Source organism: Dromiciops gliroides, chromosome 3, assembly GCF_019393635.1.
Source record: "Dromiciops gliroides isolate mDroGli1 chromosome 3, mDroGli1.pri, whole genome shotgun sequence".
Lineage (NCBI taxonomy): Eukaryota > Metazoa > Chordata > Mammalia > Microbiotheria > Microbiotheriidae > Dromiciops > Dromiciops gliroides.
In genome coordinates this window covers 591,612,652-591,635,402 of record NC_057863.1, presented here as the reverse complement: position 1 = coordinate 591,635,402, position 22,751 = coordinate 591,612,652, and the positions used below count along the sequence as shown (strand labels likewise).

Here is a 22,751-nt window from a genome sequence, read left to right as displayed (position 1 = left end):
TTGTGGGCATAGCTATAAATGACCTTGGCCAGTTTGGGTAGCCTCTCTGAGTGACTTCCTTTTTAAAATGCAAAGTTTGGGGGGCAGGTAGATAGCACAGTGGTTAAACCACTCGACCTAGATTCAGGAGGACCTGAGTTCAAATCTGGCCTCAGACATATTAATAAAACAAGGTCTGTCTCTCTCAGAGTCCTACCTCACAGTCGGGTCTGGTTCATTTACCTTTCCACTGTAGGAGATCCATCACCCAGCAAACAAATCTAATTGGTTAGTTAGCATTATTCAAATCTAATTGGTTGATGTGATTTGAAGGGGGGTTATTAAAATGAAGTCCAAGGATGGCATCAGAGAAAAGGAATGAAAGACACCCCCCCCCCCCCCCCACACACACACACTTAAGCTGATCAGGGCAAAATAAGTATAGTTTAATCTCATCAGTAAAGTCCTTGGTCTATCTAGACAAAAGAATCTATCTCCACCTAAAGCTCCTTTTGTGAGCTTGGGTTGGGGTGGGTTTGACCCAGTGAATCTTACTATCAGGGAGAACTCAGTGAGGGAGGGACTAAGGACTAAGAAGGGAAGCTCTCCAGGTCCCCCAAGATATTTATTATTAATAATTATTTCTCACATGTGTTTAGCATCATACCCCAATAACACATTTAGGGTAATAGAAATACTAGGTATGGGTACCTTTTTTTAATTTTAAAGGGAAAGTATAGCAGAATTAGGTCATGTGAGTACTTTTCACTAGAATTAGATGACTCCGTTAGCAGTGATATACAAGGTAATGAATTAACTCTGGGCAAAGGAGCGCTTATTAAACTGAGCTCTCAAACCTTTTTATAAAAAGGTACATATCAAAGCATTGTAAATTAGTGTAATTTGGTTCTTCTGTGAATGACTGGAATTTAAGGATCATTCAGAAATGTAGTTCTTTCCCATTAGACCACTTTCAACATCTCATGTAAACCTACTCTAAGGAAGAAAGATAAACTGATTGACAGTACTTCAGCATAACATCTGGAGTAAATTGTCCTAAGCGAGGCTTCCTACCAACCATTGAAGATAAATATATACCTCACTTTATTCAGTAGACATGTTCTTGAAAAGATAGATGTACATTGAATAATTTAAAATATATTAGGAAAGATGTGAACATTTTTGCAAGGAAAAGTCCTTTTGTAATGTATTTAGTTTTATACTTCGGGATTTTTGTTAATTGGTTTTCTTAAGACAACATACATCTGTTGCTTCCTTACCTTTGTTCCCTATGCACATTTTATATTAAAAGGGCCTGTTTTAAATTTGTATTTACTTTAATCTTTGACTGTAAGCCCACTTTTCTTCTTATCTGCTGAATTCTGATTAGATAATTCAAGACTTATAACCTAATATTTTGATCACTTTTCAGTCACCATAGGAAGTTTGACGTATGCTGACTTAATATAATGCATAAATAAGGAATCAAAAAATACTGCAGGGGCAGATAGGTGGCGTAGTGGATAAAGCACTATCCTTGGATTCAGGAGGACCTGAGTTCAAATGTGACCTTAGACACTTGATACTTACTAGCTCTGTGACCCGGGGCAAGCTACTTAACCCTCATTGCCCCAACAAAACAAAAACAAAAAATGGAAAATAAAAGTGTTTGTAGGAAAAGTGAATGTTGGAAAAGATTAGAGGAAATTATAAGGTTAAAAAGATGTATTTCTACATATTTGAGCTTGCGTTGTGATAAATTTTCTCATTTGCTATGTTTTATTAAGACCACTGTCCTTGAAGCTGCTATGAAACAGCTTTTGTTCATTACATAAAAAATTGACATCTTAAGAGAGACAATTATAAATTGAGAGTTTTTGGCGGGGACTAATATTCAGGTGACCTGTATCATAAGGTCATACACTCTGCTACAGGTACTTGGGAATCAGAGATAGATTCACATGTATAACTCAATGAATGGGTTATTTATTTAAAAAGAATTTCCCTTATTTCCCTTTTTACTTGCTTCATTATAAGATAATTTAATTTTTTAAATGCCATGAATGTATACTGTCTTATAACATATAATACATGTGAAGAGCTCTCTTAATTGGAATACACACACACACACACACACACACACACACACACACACACACACACACACACACACACACACACCACCACCACCACCACCACCACCACCACCACCACCACCACCACCACCACCACCACCACCACCACCACCACGGAACTTGTATCCAAGTTTCTAAGTATTAACAGTGGTTTAGTTAGGGGAGAGAAAACAATCTTGGGTATGTTAGTGTCTCTCCTCTAGGTCCCAGTTTTTTTCTTTTTTCTTTTTTTTTAATGAGAAGATTGAACTGGCTGGTTTGAAGGGATCTTTGGGTCCCTTTCAGCTCTAACCTGTTACTCCTTTATCATACTTATTTCATTTGGGGATCATGATGCTTGTGGAACGTAATTAAATCTCAACATTGAAGTCCTGGTTTAACAAAAGAATTTAGAAAATTGTAATTTATGAAAAATTGTTTGTTGGCTTCAAACACCTCTGTGTGCATAACTGAAAGCTGTATCCCTAGCCATAATATATGGAGCTCTAGCTCATGGAACAATTTTGCATTTCTAGCTTCTTATTTGGCCATTTTTACTTCCACAGATTTAACTTGTCTGTAACTGAATTGCCAGTTTTTTCTTCAGAGCCATCCTAATCTTGTTTTTCTTAATAGTGGTACCTGCTGTCTCCTGGTCACATAAATTAGATAACCTTGGGGCATACTTTACTCATCTGTCTTCCTAAATTCCTGTATCCCATTGGCTCAACAAATCTCATTTTCTTCTTTCCTAGGACTTTTGTTTCTTTTCCATTTTCATTGACCACCCCTGTGGTTTAGGCTCTTTTCTAATACCTAAGACTACATTTGTGGATCCAAATGAGTATCCCTTTTGAAGTAGTTCAGGAGGCTGAATACTTATTCCAGTAATGCTGTTATTGCTCTGAATACTTTTAGAGTTCTTTTTGAACTGCAATCAGAGTTCCTAGCCCATTCTTTTGGCCCTCTTCTGAAGTGGCTGATCTGATGGGTGTCATTTTGGAAAGTTGCCAAAAACAATTTGAAGTGAAGCCTAGTGAATAAAGAATCAAGCTGAATAATACCATTTTTTTGTTCAGACATTTGATAGCAAACATAGGATGAGCAGAAGCATTGTCATGAAACAAGTATCGGGCTACAGTTGACTCCTTTTTACATTGTACAGAATCTCTCAAAAGCCTCAGTTTCAACATAAGTCTGATGCACTGATCCTTTGAAGTGAATTTGGGGTGAATAGTGTCTCCAGTGAAGATTTCTCTTGGTCTGTTCTTCTCACATACTTAATTAGGGCAAAGGAGTTTTCCCCTGGATACTTGAGTCTTTTTTTAACCATAGGCTGAACTAGAAGCATCATGTTTCTCCACTGGCTATTGTTTCTCTTAAAAATGCAGTATTTTGTTTAACATCTCTGGAGCTCATGAAACACCTAAGTCTTCATTGTTACTTTGTGAATCTTAAATATACATACACTTATCAGCCATTCTGTGTGACAGAATCTTCAATGAAACTTGATGTTGATTTTCTTTCTGAATGAACCTGTGTCTTTATCTAAATTTAGCTATTTAGCTTTATTTATCATAATCTGGGGGCAGCTAGGTGGCTCAGTGGATAAAGCACCGGCTCTGGATAGTTCAGATCCAGCTTCAGGCCCATGACACTTACTAGCTGTGTGACCCTGGGCAAGTCACTTAACCCTCATTGCCCTGCCTCCCCCCCCCCCCCCCCCCCCCCCCCCGCGCAAAGGTATATCCTAATCTGTCATGTATTTGAATGAACCCAGTCTTTGATTTTTTCATTAGCCCTCTGGACAGTTTTGTGCATTATTATGGAAGCATTTAATAGTCATGGCATTCAGACATAGGACCTCCCTGTCCCTACCCAGCATTCTCTGGCACAGCCACTTGCCACTGCTGCCTAACCTTTTTGAAGTTCTTTTATTCCCATATGCTTCTTTACCATGTCAGCTGTTTCCTTGCATATTTAACTTTATCCAGGCTTTGCTATTCTTTGCTCTAAACAAGTTACTCATCTTTATGTGGACACAAAGCAGTATCATGCCTTTTTCTTCACTGTAATAGAAGGTTGATTGGCTGACATTGCTATGTGTGCCATATAACCCTCTTTTATCATTTATCTTCTGCTTGCACAAACCATACAAGAACACCAGTTTTAATACTTTGCAGTATACAAGCAGATTTCCAATCAACCTATATTTAATAATAAAATAATAATACCTGGCACATATAAAAGCCCTTTTAAAAATATTTTTATTGACGTTTCTGTTTCTTACATCACCATTGTATCCCTTTCTTTCCCCAAGAGGCAGCCCATATGACAGATAGGTCAGGGGTGGAGGTTAGTAGGGAAAAAAATAGGCCTAACTGCTCAGTACATTGAGAAAGCCTGAAAACACATGCCGTGTATAACAGCTGCAGAACTCACTGCCACCAAAGGCTAGGTTGGGGTAGTTTTCTCATATTTTTTTATTTGAATCCTGCTTGATATGATTTTGTTAGATTTACTTTGGGTATTTTTTTGGTATGTTCTTTCCATTTACAATGTTATGTTATTGTGTATATTTTCTTGGCTCTGCTTTACTTTTCTCTACCTCAGTTCACATAGATCTTTCCAAGCTTCTCTGTCTTCATCACACACATCATTTCTTACAATGCAGCAATGGTCAATTACACCCATGATCCACATTTTGTCTAGCCATTCTTCAATTGATGGAAGTCTACTGTTTACTACAAAAAATATTGCTCTTATATAGCATTTTTGTTTGTTTGTTTTTTGAGGGGCAATGGGGGTTAAGTGACTTGCCCAGGGTCACACAGCTAATAAGTGTCAAGTGTCTGAGGCTAGATTTGAACTCAGGTACTCCTGAATCCAGGGCTGGTGCTCATCCACTGCGCCACCTGGCTGCCCCCTCTTATATAGCATTTTAAGGTTTGCAAAGCACTTTACATATCTTATTTTGTTTGGCCCTCACAACAACACTGGAAGGTCGGGCTTTCATTATGTCCATTTTACAGATGAAAAAACTGATGAGAAAGAGAAGTGACTTGCCCAGGGTTACCCAATGAGTAAATATCTGAGGCAGAATTTGAACTTAGGTCTTCCCAAATCCATGTCCATCACTCTTACCCCTGTGCCACTTAGCACCTACTCTGTGCCAGCTACTGGGCTAGATGTTGAAGGTGCAGAGACAAGAATGAACTATCCCTGCCCTGGAGGAATTCACATTCTACTGAGAGACACAGCATCAGTGGGCAAATACAAAGTAAATATAAGGGAGATGACAAGGTACTGGTGGCTGGGAGATCAGGAAAGGTTAATATCAATGGTGTCACTTGAGTTTTGAGGAAAACCATGATATTTTGTCTTTTAAAAAAAAGGCAGTTCCAGTAGTTGACGATAAAATTAAAAAGCAGATTTTTTATTTTCAGGTCCAAATTCTTTCCCTCTAGCCTCTTATATAAGTCTTCCCAAGGGAAAAAAAAACATGATACTAAGATGTATGGGTGGCACAGTGGATAAAGCACTGGCCTTGGATTCAGGAGTATCTGAGTTCAAATCCAGCCTCAGACACTTGACACTTACTAGCTGTGTGACCCTGGGCAAGTCACTTAATTCTCATTGCCCCACCAAAAAAAAAAAAAAAGATGTAGGGATGAATTGGGGGTGCATTCCATACATGGAGAACCGAAGGCAAAGGTTTAGAGCTGGAAGATGGAGTGTCATGTGTGAACAGCAGGTGGGCCAGTTTGCCTAGACTGGAGGGACCCCAATCTGCTTTTTAATTTTATCGTCAACTACTGGAACTGCCTTTTTAGCTAAAAATCTGCTTCTTCTGGGTGGTCCTGAAGACTCTTGTTTTGTTGCTTTATTGACTTTGTTTATTCTATTCCTCCTTCCTGGAATTCCCAACCCCTTCCTCTGTACCTGTTGAGTCTTACTCATATTTCATGATCCAGGTCAAATCCTATCTATTTCATTGTTTTTCCCTGGACACAGTTTGAAATAATCTATCTCTTCTCAGAACTCCTGTAGCATTTGTTGTCCATGTCATTGATTCATTTGGAACTTATTTACTGCTTGATTATTCTCTCTCCCCAATTAAAATTCCCCTTCCTGGATATGTGAGTTAGGTGATTATCCTATCAATCTAATTAAAGACCTCCTTACTTCCCTTACTACACACTTTCTAAGGTGAGACAGGGTAACATATAGATCTCTCCTCCCTGCTGGATCTGAAGGATCTCTAGAAAGAGGGAAAAGGGGGGCAGTGGTACAAGATAGACTCTATCTGCTGTCCCCTGGGTCTCTAAGTTGTGAGTAAATTTCTTTTAAGGCTAGTTCATTAAAATATTTTGTATTGGGGCAGCTAGGTGGCACAGTGGATAAAGTATCGGCCCTGGATTCAGGAGGACCTGAGTTCAAATACGACCTCAGACATTTGACACTTACTAGCTGTGTGACCCTGGGCAAGTCACTTAACCCCCATTGCACCGCCAAAAAAAAAAAATTGTATCTAGGGGGCAGCTAGATGGTGCAGTGGATAGAGCACCGGCCCTGGATTGAGGAGTGCCTGAGTTCAAATTTGGCCTCAGACACTTGACACTTACTAGCTGTGTGACCCTAGGCAAGTCACTCAACCCCCATTGCCCCGCAAAAAAAAAAAGTATCTGTCATTTAAAAGAAAAGGTAAAATAGGTAATTTTGACTAGATGAAATTGAAAAGGTTTTACACAAATAAAATTAATGCATCTAGTTGAAGGGCAGGAATTGGCTTGGAAAAATCTGTATTAAATATCTAAGATAATAGGCAAATAAGAGAAATATAAAAGACTGAAAGCCATTCCCCAATAGACAATGGTCAAAAGATGTGAACAATTTTCAAAAGAAGAATTGCAAACCCTTAACAACTGCATGAAAGATTGTTCCAAATTACCAATATTAAGAAAAAACACAGATCAAAACAACTCTGATATTTTGCCTCACACCCAGAAAATTCAGTAAAGATGACAAAAGGTGTGAAAGAGTTTTGGAGGGGCTACAAAAAGACAATCAGTACATTGTTGGTGATTCCAAACAACAATTTGGAATTAGGCTAAATAGTGACTGGTATGTCTATACTCTTTGAGGCAAAGATCCCATTGTTAGGCATAAACCACAAGACAGAGAAATGCTTCCATATGCATCAAAATATTGATAGCTGCACTTCTTATGGTAGCAAGAACCAGAAATAAAGTAGATACCCACTTTAGCCAATGGAGAGTGGCTAAACAAAATCTGGTGGATGAATATTATATAATTATAATATGAATGTTATCATGCTATAAGACAAACATGACGAATACAGAGAAGCGTGGGAAACTTAGGTGAACTGATGCAAAGTGAAATAATGTACCATGTAACATAAAATATAAATCAGTGGAAAGAACAAGCATTTGAAAGAACAGTGCAATTGAAATGAAATGTAGAATTATAAAGACCACAGTTGACCCCAAAGAAGAGATATGAGAAGATGCCTGCTCCTGGTCCGGGGAGGGGTCTGCCATTGTGGAACAGTGCACATACCGTCATATTTTCTCATGTGCTGATTTTGCTCATTTTTTTTCTTCCCTCTTTTAGGAAAATTATTTGTTATTAAGTATTTCTCTCTGGGAGAAGGAGGGATGCTGAGGAAAATGTAGGCGATGTAAAAGCGAGATATCAGTGAAGATCCAGGCAATACAAGGTTGTCATATCTTGGTTGCAGGTCCCTGTCCTCTAGTGGCTTCTGCTTTACTGTTTCCAACTACTTGGTATTATTTAGGAACCTAAGTAACTTGATCTTCAGCTGCATATCTTCTTTCCCCAGTCAGCCAGCCAACAAGCATTTGTGAAGCACTATGTGGTAGGTGCTGGGGTTAGTGAAACAATGAATGAAACGATTGTACTCTCAAAGAGCACGTGTTTTATCCTCAGGCAAAGTACAAGTTCTTTGGGGTGAGAGGCCTGGCCAGTTACAGGCCTTTGTGAGCCCTTTGTTAGCTGATTGACTGTTTGGCTGAGGGATCCTGAAGAGGTTCTTCGAATTTGTATGTAATTCCTACAGGAGAACCAGGCAGTGGTACAGAGAGTGACACATCTCCAGACTTTCACAATCAGGAGAATGAGCCCAGTCAAGAGGACACAGAGGATCCGGATGGATCTGTACAGGGGGTGAAACCTCAGAAGGCTGCTTCCTCTACCTCTTCAGGGAGTCATCACAGCAGCCATAAAAAGAGGAAGAATAAAAACCGACACAGGTTAGTGGCATTGGTGCCATTCTCCAGGGCCAAGGTGATTATTTCAAAGAATTATTTCTGGAATACAAATTCTGGGGTGCTGCTATCAGAGATTTGCATTTTCACAACCAGAAGGAAGGGCCTCTGCTATAAGGAATGTGGTCTCATTTTTTTTCTAAATTGATGGATAATGAGGCCAATAATGCAAGGGGAACCTAGTTTTTTGGATCAGCAGATGCAGTTTGTGTAGAAGAACTATATTAAATGAAAATCTCATATGAAAGTCTATTTGGGTTATTTTTTAATTGAGGGAAAAGGGAGTAGGATAGATGATGGCTTTTTTGTTTTTCTTATTTTTACTTTCTTTGAGAACTAGCCAAACTTTTTTTTTTAATGGCATATGAGTGATTGCTTGTGCTCCCTCCTTCCCTGGCTCACCCCCACTTATTTCTCTGGTGACACACATATTGGAGTATTGGAGTCCAAAGCCCTATTAAATAAGAGTGTGCCTTCCCAGATCACATTTGTCCACATTACTTTCTGAGGTGTGAAATGAAAGATAGCGTCAGCAGTCTGTAGAAGGCAGATATCGCTAAGAAAGGAGGATTTAAGATTGCTTGATTATAAATGATAATGTTGCAAAGCTTTATAACTCAACTGCAAATAACGGACATTCCATTCAGAGGCGTTGCCTTATTGTAAAAGGGAAAATTGTCGTGGGAGAGAGAAGTGAAACTGTGGTTCCAAACCTCTGTGAGGCAGAGAATCCAGACCTAAAGAAAAAATGGCAATAGCATTACCTTAGGGCTCCTCAGGCATCATTCCAGTGACATTCCTTGCAGCCTCTTTACTCTGAAGGAAGCAGGCAGCCAGTCGGTGGAGTTGCTCAGTCAAGGAGAGGAGGAGTACTTCTTGCCCTTGGTGACTTGGATAGGTTATAGAATTTAGAAGCTTTGAGCTGGGAGGGAGCCTTCAAAATCAGTGAATCCAGCCTCCTCCTTTTATAGCTGATGACAGGATAAGGGGCTCACCTGAGGTCAAGTGGCTAGTGAGATGGCAGAGCCAGGACTGGAAGCCCCATCTTCTGATTTGTAGTCTAATCTACCTTCCACTACCTCATACTTATAATTGTGGTCTTTAGAGATTGGGATTCTGTAGGTGAAAAGGGTATTTTGAAAACCTTGGAAAGCAGCAGGTTTTCTTTTTAATAATTCTTTTAATTTTAAGATTGCAAAAGGGAAGAAAAATCCCTCCAAGCAATAATTAAGAAAAGCCTTTTTTTTTTAACAGAACCCTAATAGCAAGTCTACATTAACCTCTTAACATCGGTAGGAAATAGCAAAAATTACTTCTGCTTTCTGGGGCCACCAGTTATGTCCATTATACCAACAGATGCCTTTTGCATCTCTCTCTGATTTAATTTCTGCTAGGAGCTTACCATTATCAAACTTTTGTCCAGGGAGTCAGATGGAATAGTCATGGTGAGTCTTGCTTTCAGACTTTTTTAGATAGCTACCAAGTGTTATGTGAATCCTCAAATAATGGTTCTGTTTTTTTATTGAGGGGGGTAAAAAAAAAAAAGCTTAGTCATTTCTAAGGGCCTTATATTTAGTTTGTGGTGGTGGTGTAGATTGTGTAACTTGTTTGTGTTTGTTTCAAGTGACACCTTATTTTAATTGAATATTATCAGTAGTTGCTGAACTCATAAAGGGGTGTAAAGATGAGGGGACAATCATAGAAGAAGGAAGGTAGGAATTTGAGATGGGTAAGAGGAAAGTTGATTCAAGCTCATGTTTGTTGACTGCTTTACACTTCATACACCCACATGCCTGGGCATGTAAAGAGAAGGCCTTTCTTTGCATTTTATAGGAAATGGGCACATGTTGTCTTCTCCTGGCATTTGCACTGCTGGCCTCTGTTCTTCTCTTCCCTGACTTGCAGCTGAATGTTAGAGAAATACAAGTTATTTGCCCAAGCTTTTAAACATTCAGAAGCGAAGAACTAGCTAAATTTTGCCCTATTAAAAACTTTTCAGGGGGCAACTAGGTGGTATGGTGGATAAAGCACCGGCCCTGGATTCAGGAGGACCTGAGTTCAAATGCGGCCTCAGACACTTGACACAGCTGTGTGACCCTGGGCAAGTCACTTAACCCTCATTGCCCTGCAAAACCCCCCAAACCCTCCCCCCCCCAAAAAAAACCCTTTTCAACATGTCAACAGCTAGTTATGTGGACGATTGGGATCAGGTGAATGGAGCATCATTTGAAAGGGGAAGCATTTGCAGCAGGGGCACCAGTGACGCCAGAGATTCTAATAGGGAGAGATGAGGGGCAGGGCCTTCTAGGTATGGGGTAAGTCAAGTTAGCAAGTGTTTATTAAGCACCCACTGTGTACCAGGTTCAGTACCAAGTATATAAAATGGTGAGATAATATTTAAGTGCTTAGCACAGTGCCTGGCACATAGTTGGCACTCAATAAATGCTGATTCCATTCCATTTTAAAGAAAGGCAAAAAAAGTTCCTGCTCTCAAGGAATTCATGTTCTAATGGGAGAAACAGCACACAAATACAGCTGTGTTTGTAGAAGGATGTATATACAAGACAGATTGAATGGATTCTTGGGTAAGGCACTAGCTTTAATGGGAATTGGGAGAAGCTTCATGCTTAAGATAAGATTTTAGGTGAGACATGAAGGAAACAAGATAAGCCAGTAGAGGCCTGGAGATGGGAGTATCATGTTCAGGGCATTACAAGGAGGCCACTGGAGCTGGGTTGAAGAGTGTGGAGGGGAGTTAGAGTGTGGGGAGGAAAGGGTCAGGCTAAGAAGTGCTTCAGATGCCAGCAGGGAGCCAGATTGTGGTAGTCTTTAAATGCCAAGCTGAAGATTTTGATTTTTTACTCTAGAGGCAGTAGGAAGCCTTTGAAGGTCTTTGAGTAGCGGGAGTGACATGGTCTCTGTTATAGAATGCTAATTTTGCATCGGTGTGGAGAGTAGATTGCTGTCCCTAATGCTTCATCCCACATATGCTCTTGTATGGACTAAAGTTCTACCACCTCAAATAGGAAAATGCATTGTTTGCATTTGAAAAGCTTGGTAATCCAAAACTAAATGCTAATGACAAAAGTGTTTGATAAAGTACCACACTGATTTATGGTAAAAACCCTACAAGGCCTGGGCGTAGAAAAGCTGTTTATCAATATAAGAAGAAGTCTAAATCTAAAACCAAAAGGTAACTTCATTTGTACTGGAGAAAACCCTCGGTTTCTCAGTAAACATAAGAGTAGAACAAGGATGCCTTGTTATTTGACATAGTTTCAGACTTGCTAGCAATATCAATGACAAGAGAAATTAAAATTGGTACAAAACATGATTTTAATATTTCTGACATTCAAAGAGAGCAGATATAAAGAAGAGTCAAAACTCTTCCTCTTTGACAGGATAAGATGACTTATTTAGAAAACCCCAGAGAATCAGCAAAGAAACTGAGATAATTATAGCTTCAGTAAAGTGGCAAATAAAAATACACCCAGAAAATCAATGGCATTTCTAACTAGCAGTAACAATATTTAGGAGGAAATAATAGAAAGGGAAGTCCTATTCACAATTACTAAAAAATGCATTAAATATCTGGGAGTCATTCCTCCAAAGCACACTCAAGACTTTTATAAATACAATCACAAAACATTTATGTGAGAAATAAAGTTTGAACACTAATGATGAGAAGAGATAATAGGAATAACTACCAAGAACTACAGATCTACTCAGTGGGTTTAACTGATCTTATTTGATCTAATTTAGACTGGACTGTTTCCTTTTTCTAGTTTTGTATTTCTGCAGAACAGTTTAAATCAAATAATGTTTTAAAAAAAATCAAAAGAAATAAATAACAACTTACATAATTAATTAGAGGGGTATCCTGCAGCTTATGGCTGGGACTCACCAATATTCCCTGGAAGGCATGGGAGCCAGCAAGGAACTCACTGCATATGTTTGCTGTTTGTATGGCTAGCAGCAAAAAGATATTTTATAATTGTTCTTATACTTGCCATTTACTCTACCAGAAACTGTGGCACACTAGTGGTTTACAGTGGAAAGAATGCTGAATTTAGAATGAGGATCTGTTGCTTTGCTTTAACTAGGGGTAAATCATTATGGCTCTGGGCTTAAATTTCCTTGGCTATAAAATGGGTAGGGGGTGGGGGGGTGGTGGCATTTAGGGGATGACCTCCAAGGTTCCTTCGAGCTCAAAATCTATGAGCCTGAGACTCAGTGCTACTTCTACCCCAATTTCCAAGAGCATAGAGGAATGTTTGGGATTCTTGTAGATTCTCAAAATCTCTTCCAAGTGCTCGGCAAACTTTGGAATGCCTAAATTAAAGCCCTGATGTTTAATAGGTAACTACCGTCTGCTGTATTGCATTCAGTGGTTGAGCAGTTTGACCAGCCCATCTCCTGAGTGAACACCTTGCCATTGAAGGGTATTCATTCAGCCCTTGACTTCCAGGACGAATGAGAGCATCAGGTCCCCGGCCTAGACGCCTGGTTGAGAACATAATACTTGAGTATAGTGTTGCAGAACATTTTCTCTTTTTCTCCTTTAAAAAAAAAGTTCATGCTGTTATTACTGGGTTATGAGTTACTGTTTTTAAAGCATTTTTTAATATGTGCCTAAACTCTTTTCTCCCCATTTTGTCTAATGCCCTAATTCTTCTACATTTTCAGTCCATTCATGTATGTTTAAAAAAATCTAACTCTGCATCTGGCAGCTAATGAATTGGTCCACGTATCTGGTAGAGTTCTAATGAAATAACCTTCCCTTTTATAACACTACTATACTTCTGATATAAAAATCCATGGAGGGAACTGTTTGACTATAGAAACCTGGGTACTTTGACGTTTGAGGTTTTATGGCATAAGATTCTTAAAGCTGATTTTGTTTTTAGTAATCTTGCTAGGGTGGCTAATCAACTAATTTATTTAATTAGTATATTAATTTCTATTGCTTTCTTCCTTTCAAATGCTGCCCCTCAGCCCGTCTGGCATGTTTGATTATGACTTTGAGTAAGTTTGATTTGAATTAGTATTTGTGCTGTGTTGTTTAGTGTGTAGACACCAGTATGCCTTTTTGAGACCTTTCTAACTCATAGTTTATCTGTTTAATTGTAGGTATGTATATTAGGTTAGGCTGGGAAGTTTTTTTAAAAAACAGAAAAACGTGATGGAGGTAACATTTCATTTAATAACTTAAGCAAAATTAAGTAATCTTCACTTCTATTCATTTTTATTTTATTTTAAATAGACCAACTTTACCTTATTTCATATTTAAACTGATTTCCTGGCTTTGCTTCATAAAGAGATTAATAGTATCAGATTTGGATATTTTGCTCTGGAGAAGTTTAATAAATGAAATTCACTTAATTCTTATTATATCTCACATCCTGAAATACAAACTTCTAGTCTTTCTTTCCTGAACTTACTCGCCAATGTGTGAATAATTATCAGTGATATAGTTACACAGCTAACACATTAATGTAGAGCATGCCCTTTTAATCCAATCTCTCTAACACATAATTTCATAGTCATTTTAAAAAATATATAATGGCTTTTACAACTCCCTATTTCTTACTGGGTTGTTATCCAAGTTTGAATTTTGGCAAGGTCTAGAGAATCTGTTCTTACAATTTTTAACTGATCCTTGCTCAATAATATGTGGGTAAACAACTAAATTTGACAAGTAGCTTAATGAAAAATGTGGATTTTTCTTAACCAAATAGTCTTTGTTGTAGCTTGTACCATATGCAGTATCTGATTCTTGGAGCCTCTTTTTGCTGTTCATTAAAATACAAATATCTTTTGTCTTTTTCACCACAGGATTGATCTGAAGCTAAACAAAAAGCCAAGAGCCGTAAGTATCAGTGTTCTGAGGTCACTAGGGAGAATTGGCCAAACTTTGTTGGCTGACTCAAAGCTTATGTCCTAGAGCAAAAAAAGAAAAAGCAACAAAGTTCTTATTTCTTGGCCTGTGTTTCCTTTTGGAACCTAGAGTAGTTTTCTCAGACATACCTTAGGTGTTGAGCATATTGTGTTTATCCTAAAAGAAGAAATAAATTCTCTAACAGTTTTACTTGAAATCATTCCCTTTCACTTCAACAATAAATAATCAGCACTTGGATTTTCCAAGGCAGGGGCCTCAGCTGGAGTGTGTGGAGCTACTGAAGACAAGCTTGCCCATCCAGTGCATTTGTGGCTCTGGTCCATTCTAGACACCTTTGCCCCTGGCTAGGTGTTGCTTTCCAGTACCTGTGGCTGGTTGGTCTCCAGGTAGATTCTGTGAGAGTGTGGATGGGTGGGTTAGTATAGTACTCTCCTCATTGCTGAGGGAAAAAACAAACTCAAAAGTGTGCTATCAGGTGCGGCAGAGGACAGCACATTGCTTTGAAATAGGATCTGAAACTAGGCAGCTTTCTCTACTTGAGTACTCAAGGAATTCTTTTACAAACCTAAAATAGTAAATCCTCATGTTTTTCTGAGTTCCATGCATTGTAGTAATTTGGAATGTTGCTTTTCTCCCCCACAGGATTATTAGAAGACCCATTAGTACAGAAGCTTACAGGCTGTAGAGCCCTGCCCTCATACAACTTCACCAAGATAAACACCCCTCCACTGAGTGGCCATTAACGTCTGAGCTCCCAGACCCAGTGCCTGCATTGAGGAGTAGTTTGTTCTAAAGAGGGGTGAAAGAAAATCCTTTGTGTAAAACCACATCAGACCATTTACCTCGTGTCATTTTCAGTAACTGAACTGCAGGAAGACCAAGGCATGGTGCAGTCCTAGGTTGCCTACTTTCTGCATTTCTCCATTCTTGGGATCGAGCACTTCCCAGCCCTGGCTGCATCAGATTCATCTAGGTTACCCATCGAGAGATGGCGTGGGTTTTTTTGATGCTGAAACCAGCGCCTAGTCGTGTTTGTCATATGGAGGCTGTAAATATCAGGCATTTCCTTATTCTGCCTTATGTGCTGTTTGTTGTTACTGTCTTGTTTTCTTTGAGGGGTTTGTTGTCATATAGTTGTACAGCTTATGGCTTCCTGCTGATTTCTTTGGAATCTGATTATCTTTACTTGGCTTAGGGGCTGATATCCTAACACTGAAAATAATCTCTAGTAGCATAAATAAAATGGATGACTTGTCTTATTTGTCTTTCTGCAGGGGGAAGGTAGAGGGTTATTTAATTTTTTTCCCATCTTCTGAGTTGGAAGCAATTTTCATGTACAGGCAAATGGTAATAGCTAAAAACCATAAGTGTGAATCCTTTTAAAAACATAAGTTTTTATCATTTTGTATAAAAAATAAAATTTCACCAGCTTTAGTCTCTCCTCTCATGCTTTACTTTTGCATTTGGGATTTTTTTCCCCATTAATTTTTATTTTCCTCATTTCATACCATACAGAAACATCAGGTGTTTGACACTCATCTCTCTTTTCATTTTGTCTGTAATCCTCCAACTTCCATTTGTCCGATTCCAGAAAGATTCATTACTAAGCCTCTCTTTGCACCTTCATAAGACATAAGGAAAAATTGAGGAATTCTACAGATAAATGACTTACAAGGAGTTCCCCAAGTGGGAAAACTGTTGTAGGTTAGTTAACTGACATATTCTATTTTAACTTGGGGGGAAGAAGGAGTAACAGGTTGATGAGCTGAAGTACCTACTAAAAACTGTTTAAACAATGGCAGTTTAATGATTTGACTTAGAACAAATATTAGGGTTTATTCAAAGGAATAAGACTTTGGGAGTTAGCGTTTTGTTTCATTCCATTCACTGATGGGTCTTGTGCCCGTGTCTTTATTGACAAAAATGTCTCATTGGCTAAATTCCTGATAGATCCACGAAGTCCAAATGTTTTTTTGTTAATGTGATGAGGTTCCTGAAGAAAGGAGGCAGCATCTTATCAAATCAACGCCCCCCCCATCCCAACCTTGCTGGTGAATAGCATTGTGTCTTTAATCTCGGGTGAGCTTTCTGGATTCAGCACCTCATTAGATGGGCTTTGGCTTTGCTAGCAAGAGTGCCTGCATCAGAGTTGTCAGCAGAACGGTTGGATTTTTATACCAGGAAGGACAGTGAGAACAAGGCATCCTGAAGGAAAACCCAACAGCTGTTTCCTTCTCAATCATATTGGCGCCTTTGTCCAGAGGAAAGGCCAGTAGCATTTCTCATGTACTAGTCATTGGCTTCTGTGATGTTGAACCTAGCACACAGCAAACCAGGTGTGTCCCTGGCTCATGATTTGGCATTTGTTAGTTATTTAGTGGCAGTTTACTTAAAGGTGGCTTAAAAATATACACACACATTTAGTGTTCACTCCCCCCACCCCCATATGAAGTGCTGTATCATTATAAAATCAACTGCTTTCATTTGTGTTTCCTGTCACAGGGATCTGTCTCATAGAGAAGGCACCTTCTGTGTTTAGGTAGATCTGACTTGGAGTTACATGCAGCAGTACGAAAGAGGTTTGTAATTAAAAGACTTTCCCAGAGACACTTGCAAGGACTTCTAGCGGTCCTACCATTCACACTTCAAGTATTTGTCATTTTTGGTTCAAACTAGGGAGCATAGGACCACTGCCCAGCTTAATAAAGAATAAAGAATGCTTACCCAGTACCACCATCCACCCAAAGAAAAATGGGGGAATGCAATAGAATGTGAACATGTGGAGAGGGTGCTTGGGCCTTGCATGTACATATTTGTTGTTTTAATATGATTTAGGAGACTGGTTACCCAAAACCTTTTCAGATTTAATCCTCCTGGTTTCCTGGATGCCCTGGGGTTGCCTCTGTTCTTGGTAGTACTTAAGGTTAAGTTAAAATACTTGGAAGTTCCACCACAAACTATGGAGAAACTCTTTTAGGAGTTCTATTTCCTTGGGGGAATTACATTGAGTTTCTTTTTTAAGGACTCTGGTGGATTTGTTGAGACAATTGTCCTAACTGAACAGTAGCAAGTCACTTTCTGTGAAGTGCTTAGAAATCTGTAGAGTCCTATGTTTAAGTCAGCTACTGCTTCCCCTTCCATTTCAATGCCTTCTCCTCATCTCCCAGAAGCCAAATAATAGGTGGTGGGGAACTTTTCCCTGTTCGTTCTTTTCTTCCTCATTTCAAGCTTTGTGTTAGGAAAATTTATTTGTTCCTTCTTATTGGTTCCACCCTGTAAGCTGGCTTGCCTTCTGTAGTAATTTTGGGACATTTCAAAGAAAACATTTCCAAGGACTTTGTCAGTATACTATTTGTTTCATCATTCAGAGGGGGGAGGTGACATTTTTGCAGTCAAAAAAAATTAAAATGTCTTCATCCATTAATGCCTTATTATGGTGTATTCTTGTGTAATATAGGGCTCTCCCTTGGTCCTTGGGGCTTGGGAAGTTCAGTTTGATGGGAATTGAGATTTTGTTTGTCACAGGAAGTTAGAACTGTGCATTTTTCTGAACAGCATTAATTTCACCCTTAAAAACAGCAGATTCCAAGTAGTGACTAGGAAAGGAAAGCAGTTGAGCCTAAGTTGAACAATTGAGCAAAAGTGTTAGTCTAGACACAATATGCAAACTCAGGCAAGCAAAGGGGCTTTTCTCAGGAGCTGAGCTGGGCAAGGATATTCAGAGTGGTAGCTGGTCTGTGGGTCTTCTGGAATCTTTTAAGTGCTTTAAGAAGTAGGTAAAAATTATTTATGTAGTGAAATCTCATTAGTACTAAAGAGGTTGGAGTTCCATGTAGCTAACCTGAACTAGGTGATGTTGAAGGGCAGAATCATTACTTTGAAGTATTTAACTGGCAAAAGGAAAAGTGTTAGTCAGTAGAGATCCTCCGGGACCCACTTTAATGAGCAAAAAAGAATGATGTATAGTTTCATCTGTGTGAGTGTTTGAAAGGTTTCTCTTAACATATTTAAACAACCTTCCTATTATCTTGGCATCATTTTCTTAGCAAGCCTTTTTTCTTTGATACTGTACAGAGATAAATTTCTAATTCCTATTTCAAGGCTAGAATGCAAGATGTTAAAGCTGAAAAGGACCTTAGCAACCATGTGGTCCAACTGCCTCACTGACCTGATGAAGAAAGAGCCCTAGAAAGAGGTAATGAGCAGCAGAGTTAGCACTAGAACCCAGGTCTCATGGTTCCCTGTTCGGTGCTTTTTCTAAGAAGTTTTATTGTTATTGGATGCTTGGCTCAAGCTTTGCCTGTGTCACATCTTTGAAAGGAAAGAGTTGGGCTAAATAAATGAAGTCAGTGAGAAGGGCAGGGGGAATGTTTAGTTTGTGGATTAAAGCAAATAATTAGGTATATTTTAAACTCATTAAGGAAAGTAAAATAGTTAGTTATTAGATTCAAAAGTAATACCAAGTCTCTTAAAAGGTTCTGTAATTGAATTTTGCATTAATTTACAGATATTCTCCCCACCACCACTTTATCCTATTTACATTTGGGGAACTTGCTTATGTGTGGCTTTTGTTCTGGTGACACTTGACACCTTAGTTTAGGGGGTTGACTGCTTTGGGTGGGAAGGGAAGGAGGGTTGGTCCTTTTTGTAAACACTTGTTTCTCCCCAAGAGGTGTCATTCTATTTACAGTGCCTGAGAGAGAGAGAGAGAGAGAGAGAGAGAGAGAGAGAGTCTGTGTGCATGCGTGTGTCTGTGTGTCTGTGTTTTGCAGATGCTCCTGGAAAGGATTGGAGCAACCATTCCTTCCCTTTACAGAGTAAGTTATATTGATGTCTTGGTTTTATAGGCGATGTTCTTCATCATTTGGAACAAAGTAGTGTGTGTTTTAACTTTGATAATTCTGCTCCTGTAGAATAAAGGTTCTCTTTAACTCACTGAAATTTGTTTTGGTGAAATTGCTGATAGTTTTCACTTGTCCAGAGCTAGACCAATTTGTCCTGCCCCCGTTCCCTCTGTTCCCCACCCTCCCCTCCATTCCACGGCTTTGGATTGCTCCAGCCGCTGAGATATCACGACATGTTCATTTTCATCACCTGCCTGAGAGGATGTCAAATAAGAATGGACTTCTATCATGCCTCCATTGTCCCTTGCCCTTCCTATTGCTGCTTTTCAGGTGCTGCTTGTAAAGTTATAGCTCCATGATCTGGAGCTTTTCTTTTCCTTTTCCTTTCCTTTCCTTTCAATTGCTTTGCAGAAGACATTACTTGATATTACTTAGATCACTTGGGACTGCTGGCAGAATAGATAATCCTCGAATTTGAATTTGTATAAGACTTTGCAGAACCATTTGACTGATTATTTTATCACTTCAAAAATCTTTGTAGGAATAGGTCTCCTTCCATCTTCCCAGATCTTAACCCTTTACTTGCTTTAGTTGACCTTCTTTCTGAGTAGACTGAAAAATCCATGCCTGGCTGATGGGCCTCTTGGAACTTAGCTTGCCTGGTCTTGCTTGGGACAATAGTCTTTCACCAGGTCATGCTCCAAGCTTTCATCCTGCTAGGACCTGCCAGAGTTTGCTTGGCTGTCAGAGAGCTTGAGATTCTTTCCATGGCATGAGGAAAGCTCATAGATTCTCTGTTGGACTAGAAGATGGGAGCTGGAGGAGACCTTAGAGTTCTTTAGAGTACAAAACCCCATCCCCTCCTATTTTTTACAGAGGAAGAAACTCAGTCTCTGGGTAAAGAAATTTAGCTTATTCTTTAGGGTAGTAAAGGGGAAAGGTGGGGCACTGATAGAAGGGAGGGCAGAAGCAGGGGAGAAAAGGGTAAAGACTGGGGCAGGTAGGGGTCAGAAGCAAAACGGTGAGGGAGGAATAGGGTGAAAGAAGGGGAAAAAGTACAAAGGGTAAATAGAATGGAGGTAAAAAACAGTCTCAAGGAAGGTAAGACTTTTTTTTTTTTTTGGCGAGGCAATTGGGGTTAAGTGACTTGTCCAGGGTCACACAGCTAGTGTTAAGTGTCTGAGGCCAGGTTTGAACTCAGGTCCTCCTAAATCCAAGTCCAGTGTTCTTTCCACTGTGCCACCTAGCTGCCCCTGAGGGTAAGACATTTAAGCAAGATCACACAGGAGGTCAGAGGTAGAGATGGAACTCAAACCCATATTTCCTGAATTTCTTGACTCCTGGTGTTCTTTCCATTACACTGTGGACCAATGCAGGAAAAACAACAGCAAATCCCCCAGAAGGAGAATAAGCACATTTGTCTTTTTTTTTTTTTTTTTTTTGCAGGGCAATGGGGGTTAAGTGACTTGCCCAGGGTCACACAGCTAGTAAGTGTCAAGTGTCTGAGGCCAGATTTGAGTCGTGTCTGAGGTCTGAGGCTGGATTTGAACTCAGGTCCTCCTGAATCCAGGCTTTATCCACTGCACCACCTAGCTGCCCCCCATAAGCACATTTGTGAAAATATAAACAAGGATCACATTGCTATATTATCAGTAGTCAGATGAGACCATCTCTTGAAGTGCATGGATAGCCCCTGTGCAACAAAAATGATTCCTTCATCATCCTTCTAACATCTCCTCTGCCGAGATTTACTTGTCCACTGGGTTTTGTGGGCTACAGGAAAGCAGCACAAGATGAGGTGTTTGGAGGTGTTACCATTACCAGCAGGTACCAGCAGATGGCAGGCCTTGCTCCCATAAATGAATGGCTCTGCTCCTCTGCTCTCTGCCCCCACTCTTTATTGGGGACACCTGGGAAAGGGAACAGGAACATTGTGAGCTTCTGGAGAATCTTTGAAGTCTTTGAAGCAGTCTACTCTTTTCCAGACTAGGGATCATAAGCACAATAATTCATATGCCTAGAATGCTTTATTAAGGTTTGCAAAGTGCTTTCTTCACAACAGACCTATAAAACAGGGCATGTAAATCTTAGGATCACTTTAGAGTTGGGGAAACAAAATCAGAGGATTTGTTCATGCTTGAACAACTAGGGCTGAGGCTGGGACTTGAACCCAGATCTCATGACTCCATGACTGGAGTCAAAAGGTCTGTATTCAAATCCCAAATCTACTACTACTTGTGTGACTGAGTAAGTCATTTAACTTCCCCTTGGCCTCTCAGCTTCATCTTTTCAAAGGAAGGAGTTAGATCAGATGTCCTTGAAGGACCCTTCTAGATCTATGATCTTAAGTTCAGAGCTTTCTCTCCATAGTACATCTTTATTTAATTTTTTATGTTTAATTTTTTAAAAACTTAAAATCCATTTTATTTCCCATTCTCTCTTTCTGTTTAAAAAAAAAAAGGAAAACTTAAAAATATGCACCATATTGGCTATCAGCACCCTGAGTCCATCCTTTCTCTCTTAGGAAGGGGATAACTAGCATGCTATATCACAGGTAATCTGAAATCCATGGCTGATCACTGCATTGATTATAGAGTTCTTAAGACTTTATAAGTTGCTTGCCTTTACAATGGAATTTTTATTGCATAAATTCTGGTTCTGCTCACTTACCGCTGTCTGAGGTCATACAGATCCTCTCAGGAGGCCAGATCTCTTCAGGACTCCATGTGGAATTAGCAGTGGGCCCACTTCATTGATATTATGACATCCAGTTATCCAGCCACTACTGAGACACTTAGACCAGTGATGAGGAACTTGCTACCTATGAAGGAAACTCATTATATTGTTGGTCAGAACTCATTTAAGCGTTTTCTGTATATTGAGTTGAAATCCATCTTCCAGTCTACCAATTATTCTTGGTTACCTAATCCCTCTTCCCTATAACAAGCACAGTAAATACTGTGGTCCCACCCCACCCCTTCCCCCTTTAAATTTTCACTTCTCCAGGCAAACCATCCCCACTTCTTTCCTCATAGGATAGTTTCAAGGTCTCCAAACTGGCCACATTCCAGGATGCTTGGTTTAAAGCCTAGAGAAGCTGCAAAGGTTGCCCTTGCCTGTTCCTTCCCCACATCCTGCTCCAGCTGGAGAAAGCTAGAGAAGGGAGTGAAAGAGAGTACCAGTGGATGGGTAGGGTCTAGAGGAAGGCGGGGTTGTGGTGGTTTTGATGTTCAGTCATTTTTCAGTCATGTCCAATTCTTCATGACCCCATTTGGAGTTTTCCACTGGAGTGGTTTGCCATTTTCTCCTCTAGCTCACTTGACAGATGAGGAAACAGGCACACAGGGTGAAGTGACTTGCCCAGGGTCTCATGTTAAGTGTCAGAGGCTAGATTTGAATTCAGGAAGATTAATATTTTTTATTTTTTATTTTATTTTTTTGGTGAGGCAATTGGGGTTAAGTGACTTTCCCAGGGTCACACAGCTAGTAAGTGTTAAGTGCCTGAGGCCAGATTTGAACTCAGGTCCTCCTGAATCCAGGGCCAGTGCTCTATCCACTGTGCCACCTAGCTGCCCAAGATTAATCTTTTTAATTCCAGGTCCAGCAC

At 39.6% G+C, this 22,751-nt stretch overlaps 1 protein-coding gene across 4 annotated transcripts in view; it reads left to right on the top strand.

The window, feature by feature from the left end:
- The window catches only part of MEAF6 (MYST/Esa1 associated factor 6), a 31,978-nt gene extending 16,246 nt beyond the window's left edge, over window positions 1-15,732 (top strand). The window contains exons 5-9 of one of the 4 annotated variants that reach the window (XR_006355634.1): window positions 8,194-8,386; window positions 13,397-13,426; window positions 13,532-13,589; window positions 14,237-14,270; window positions 14,943-15,732. Coding sequence is in view for 2 of the 4 variants with exons in the window: in XM_043994531.1 (XP_043850466.1) it covers window positions 8,194-8,386; window positions 13,397-13,426; window positions 14,237-14,270; window positions 14,943-14,951 (266 nt within the window). In the remaining 2 variants the exon portion in view is untranslated. The remainder of the gene's footprint in view (window positions 1-8,193; window positions 8,387-13,396; window positions 13,427-13,531; window positions 13,590-14,236; window positions 14,271-14,942) is intronic. The other 3 variants (XR_006355635.1, XM_043994531.1, XM_043994532.1) reach the window with 3 other exon arrangements.
- The last annotated feature ends 7,019 nt before the right edge of the window (window positions 15,733-22,751 follow it).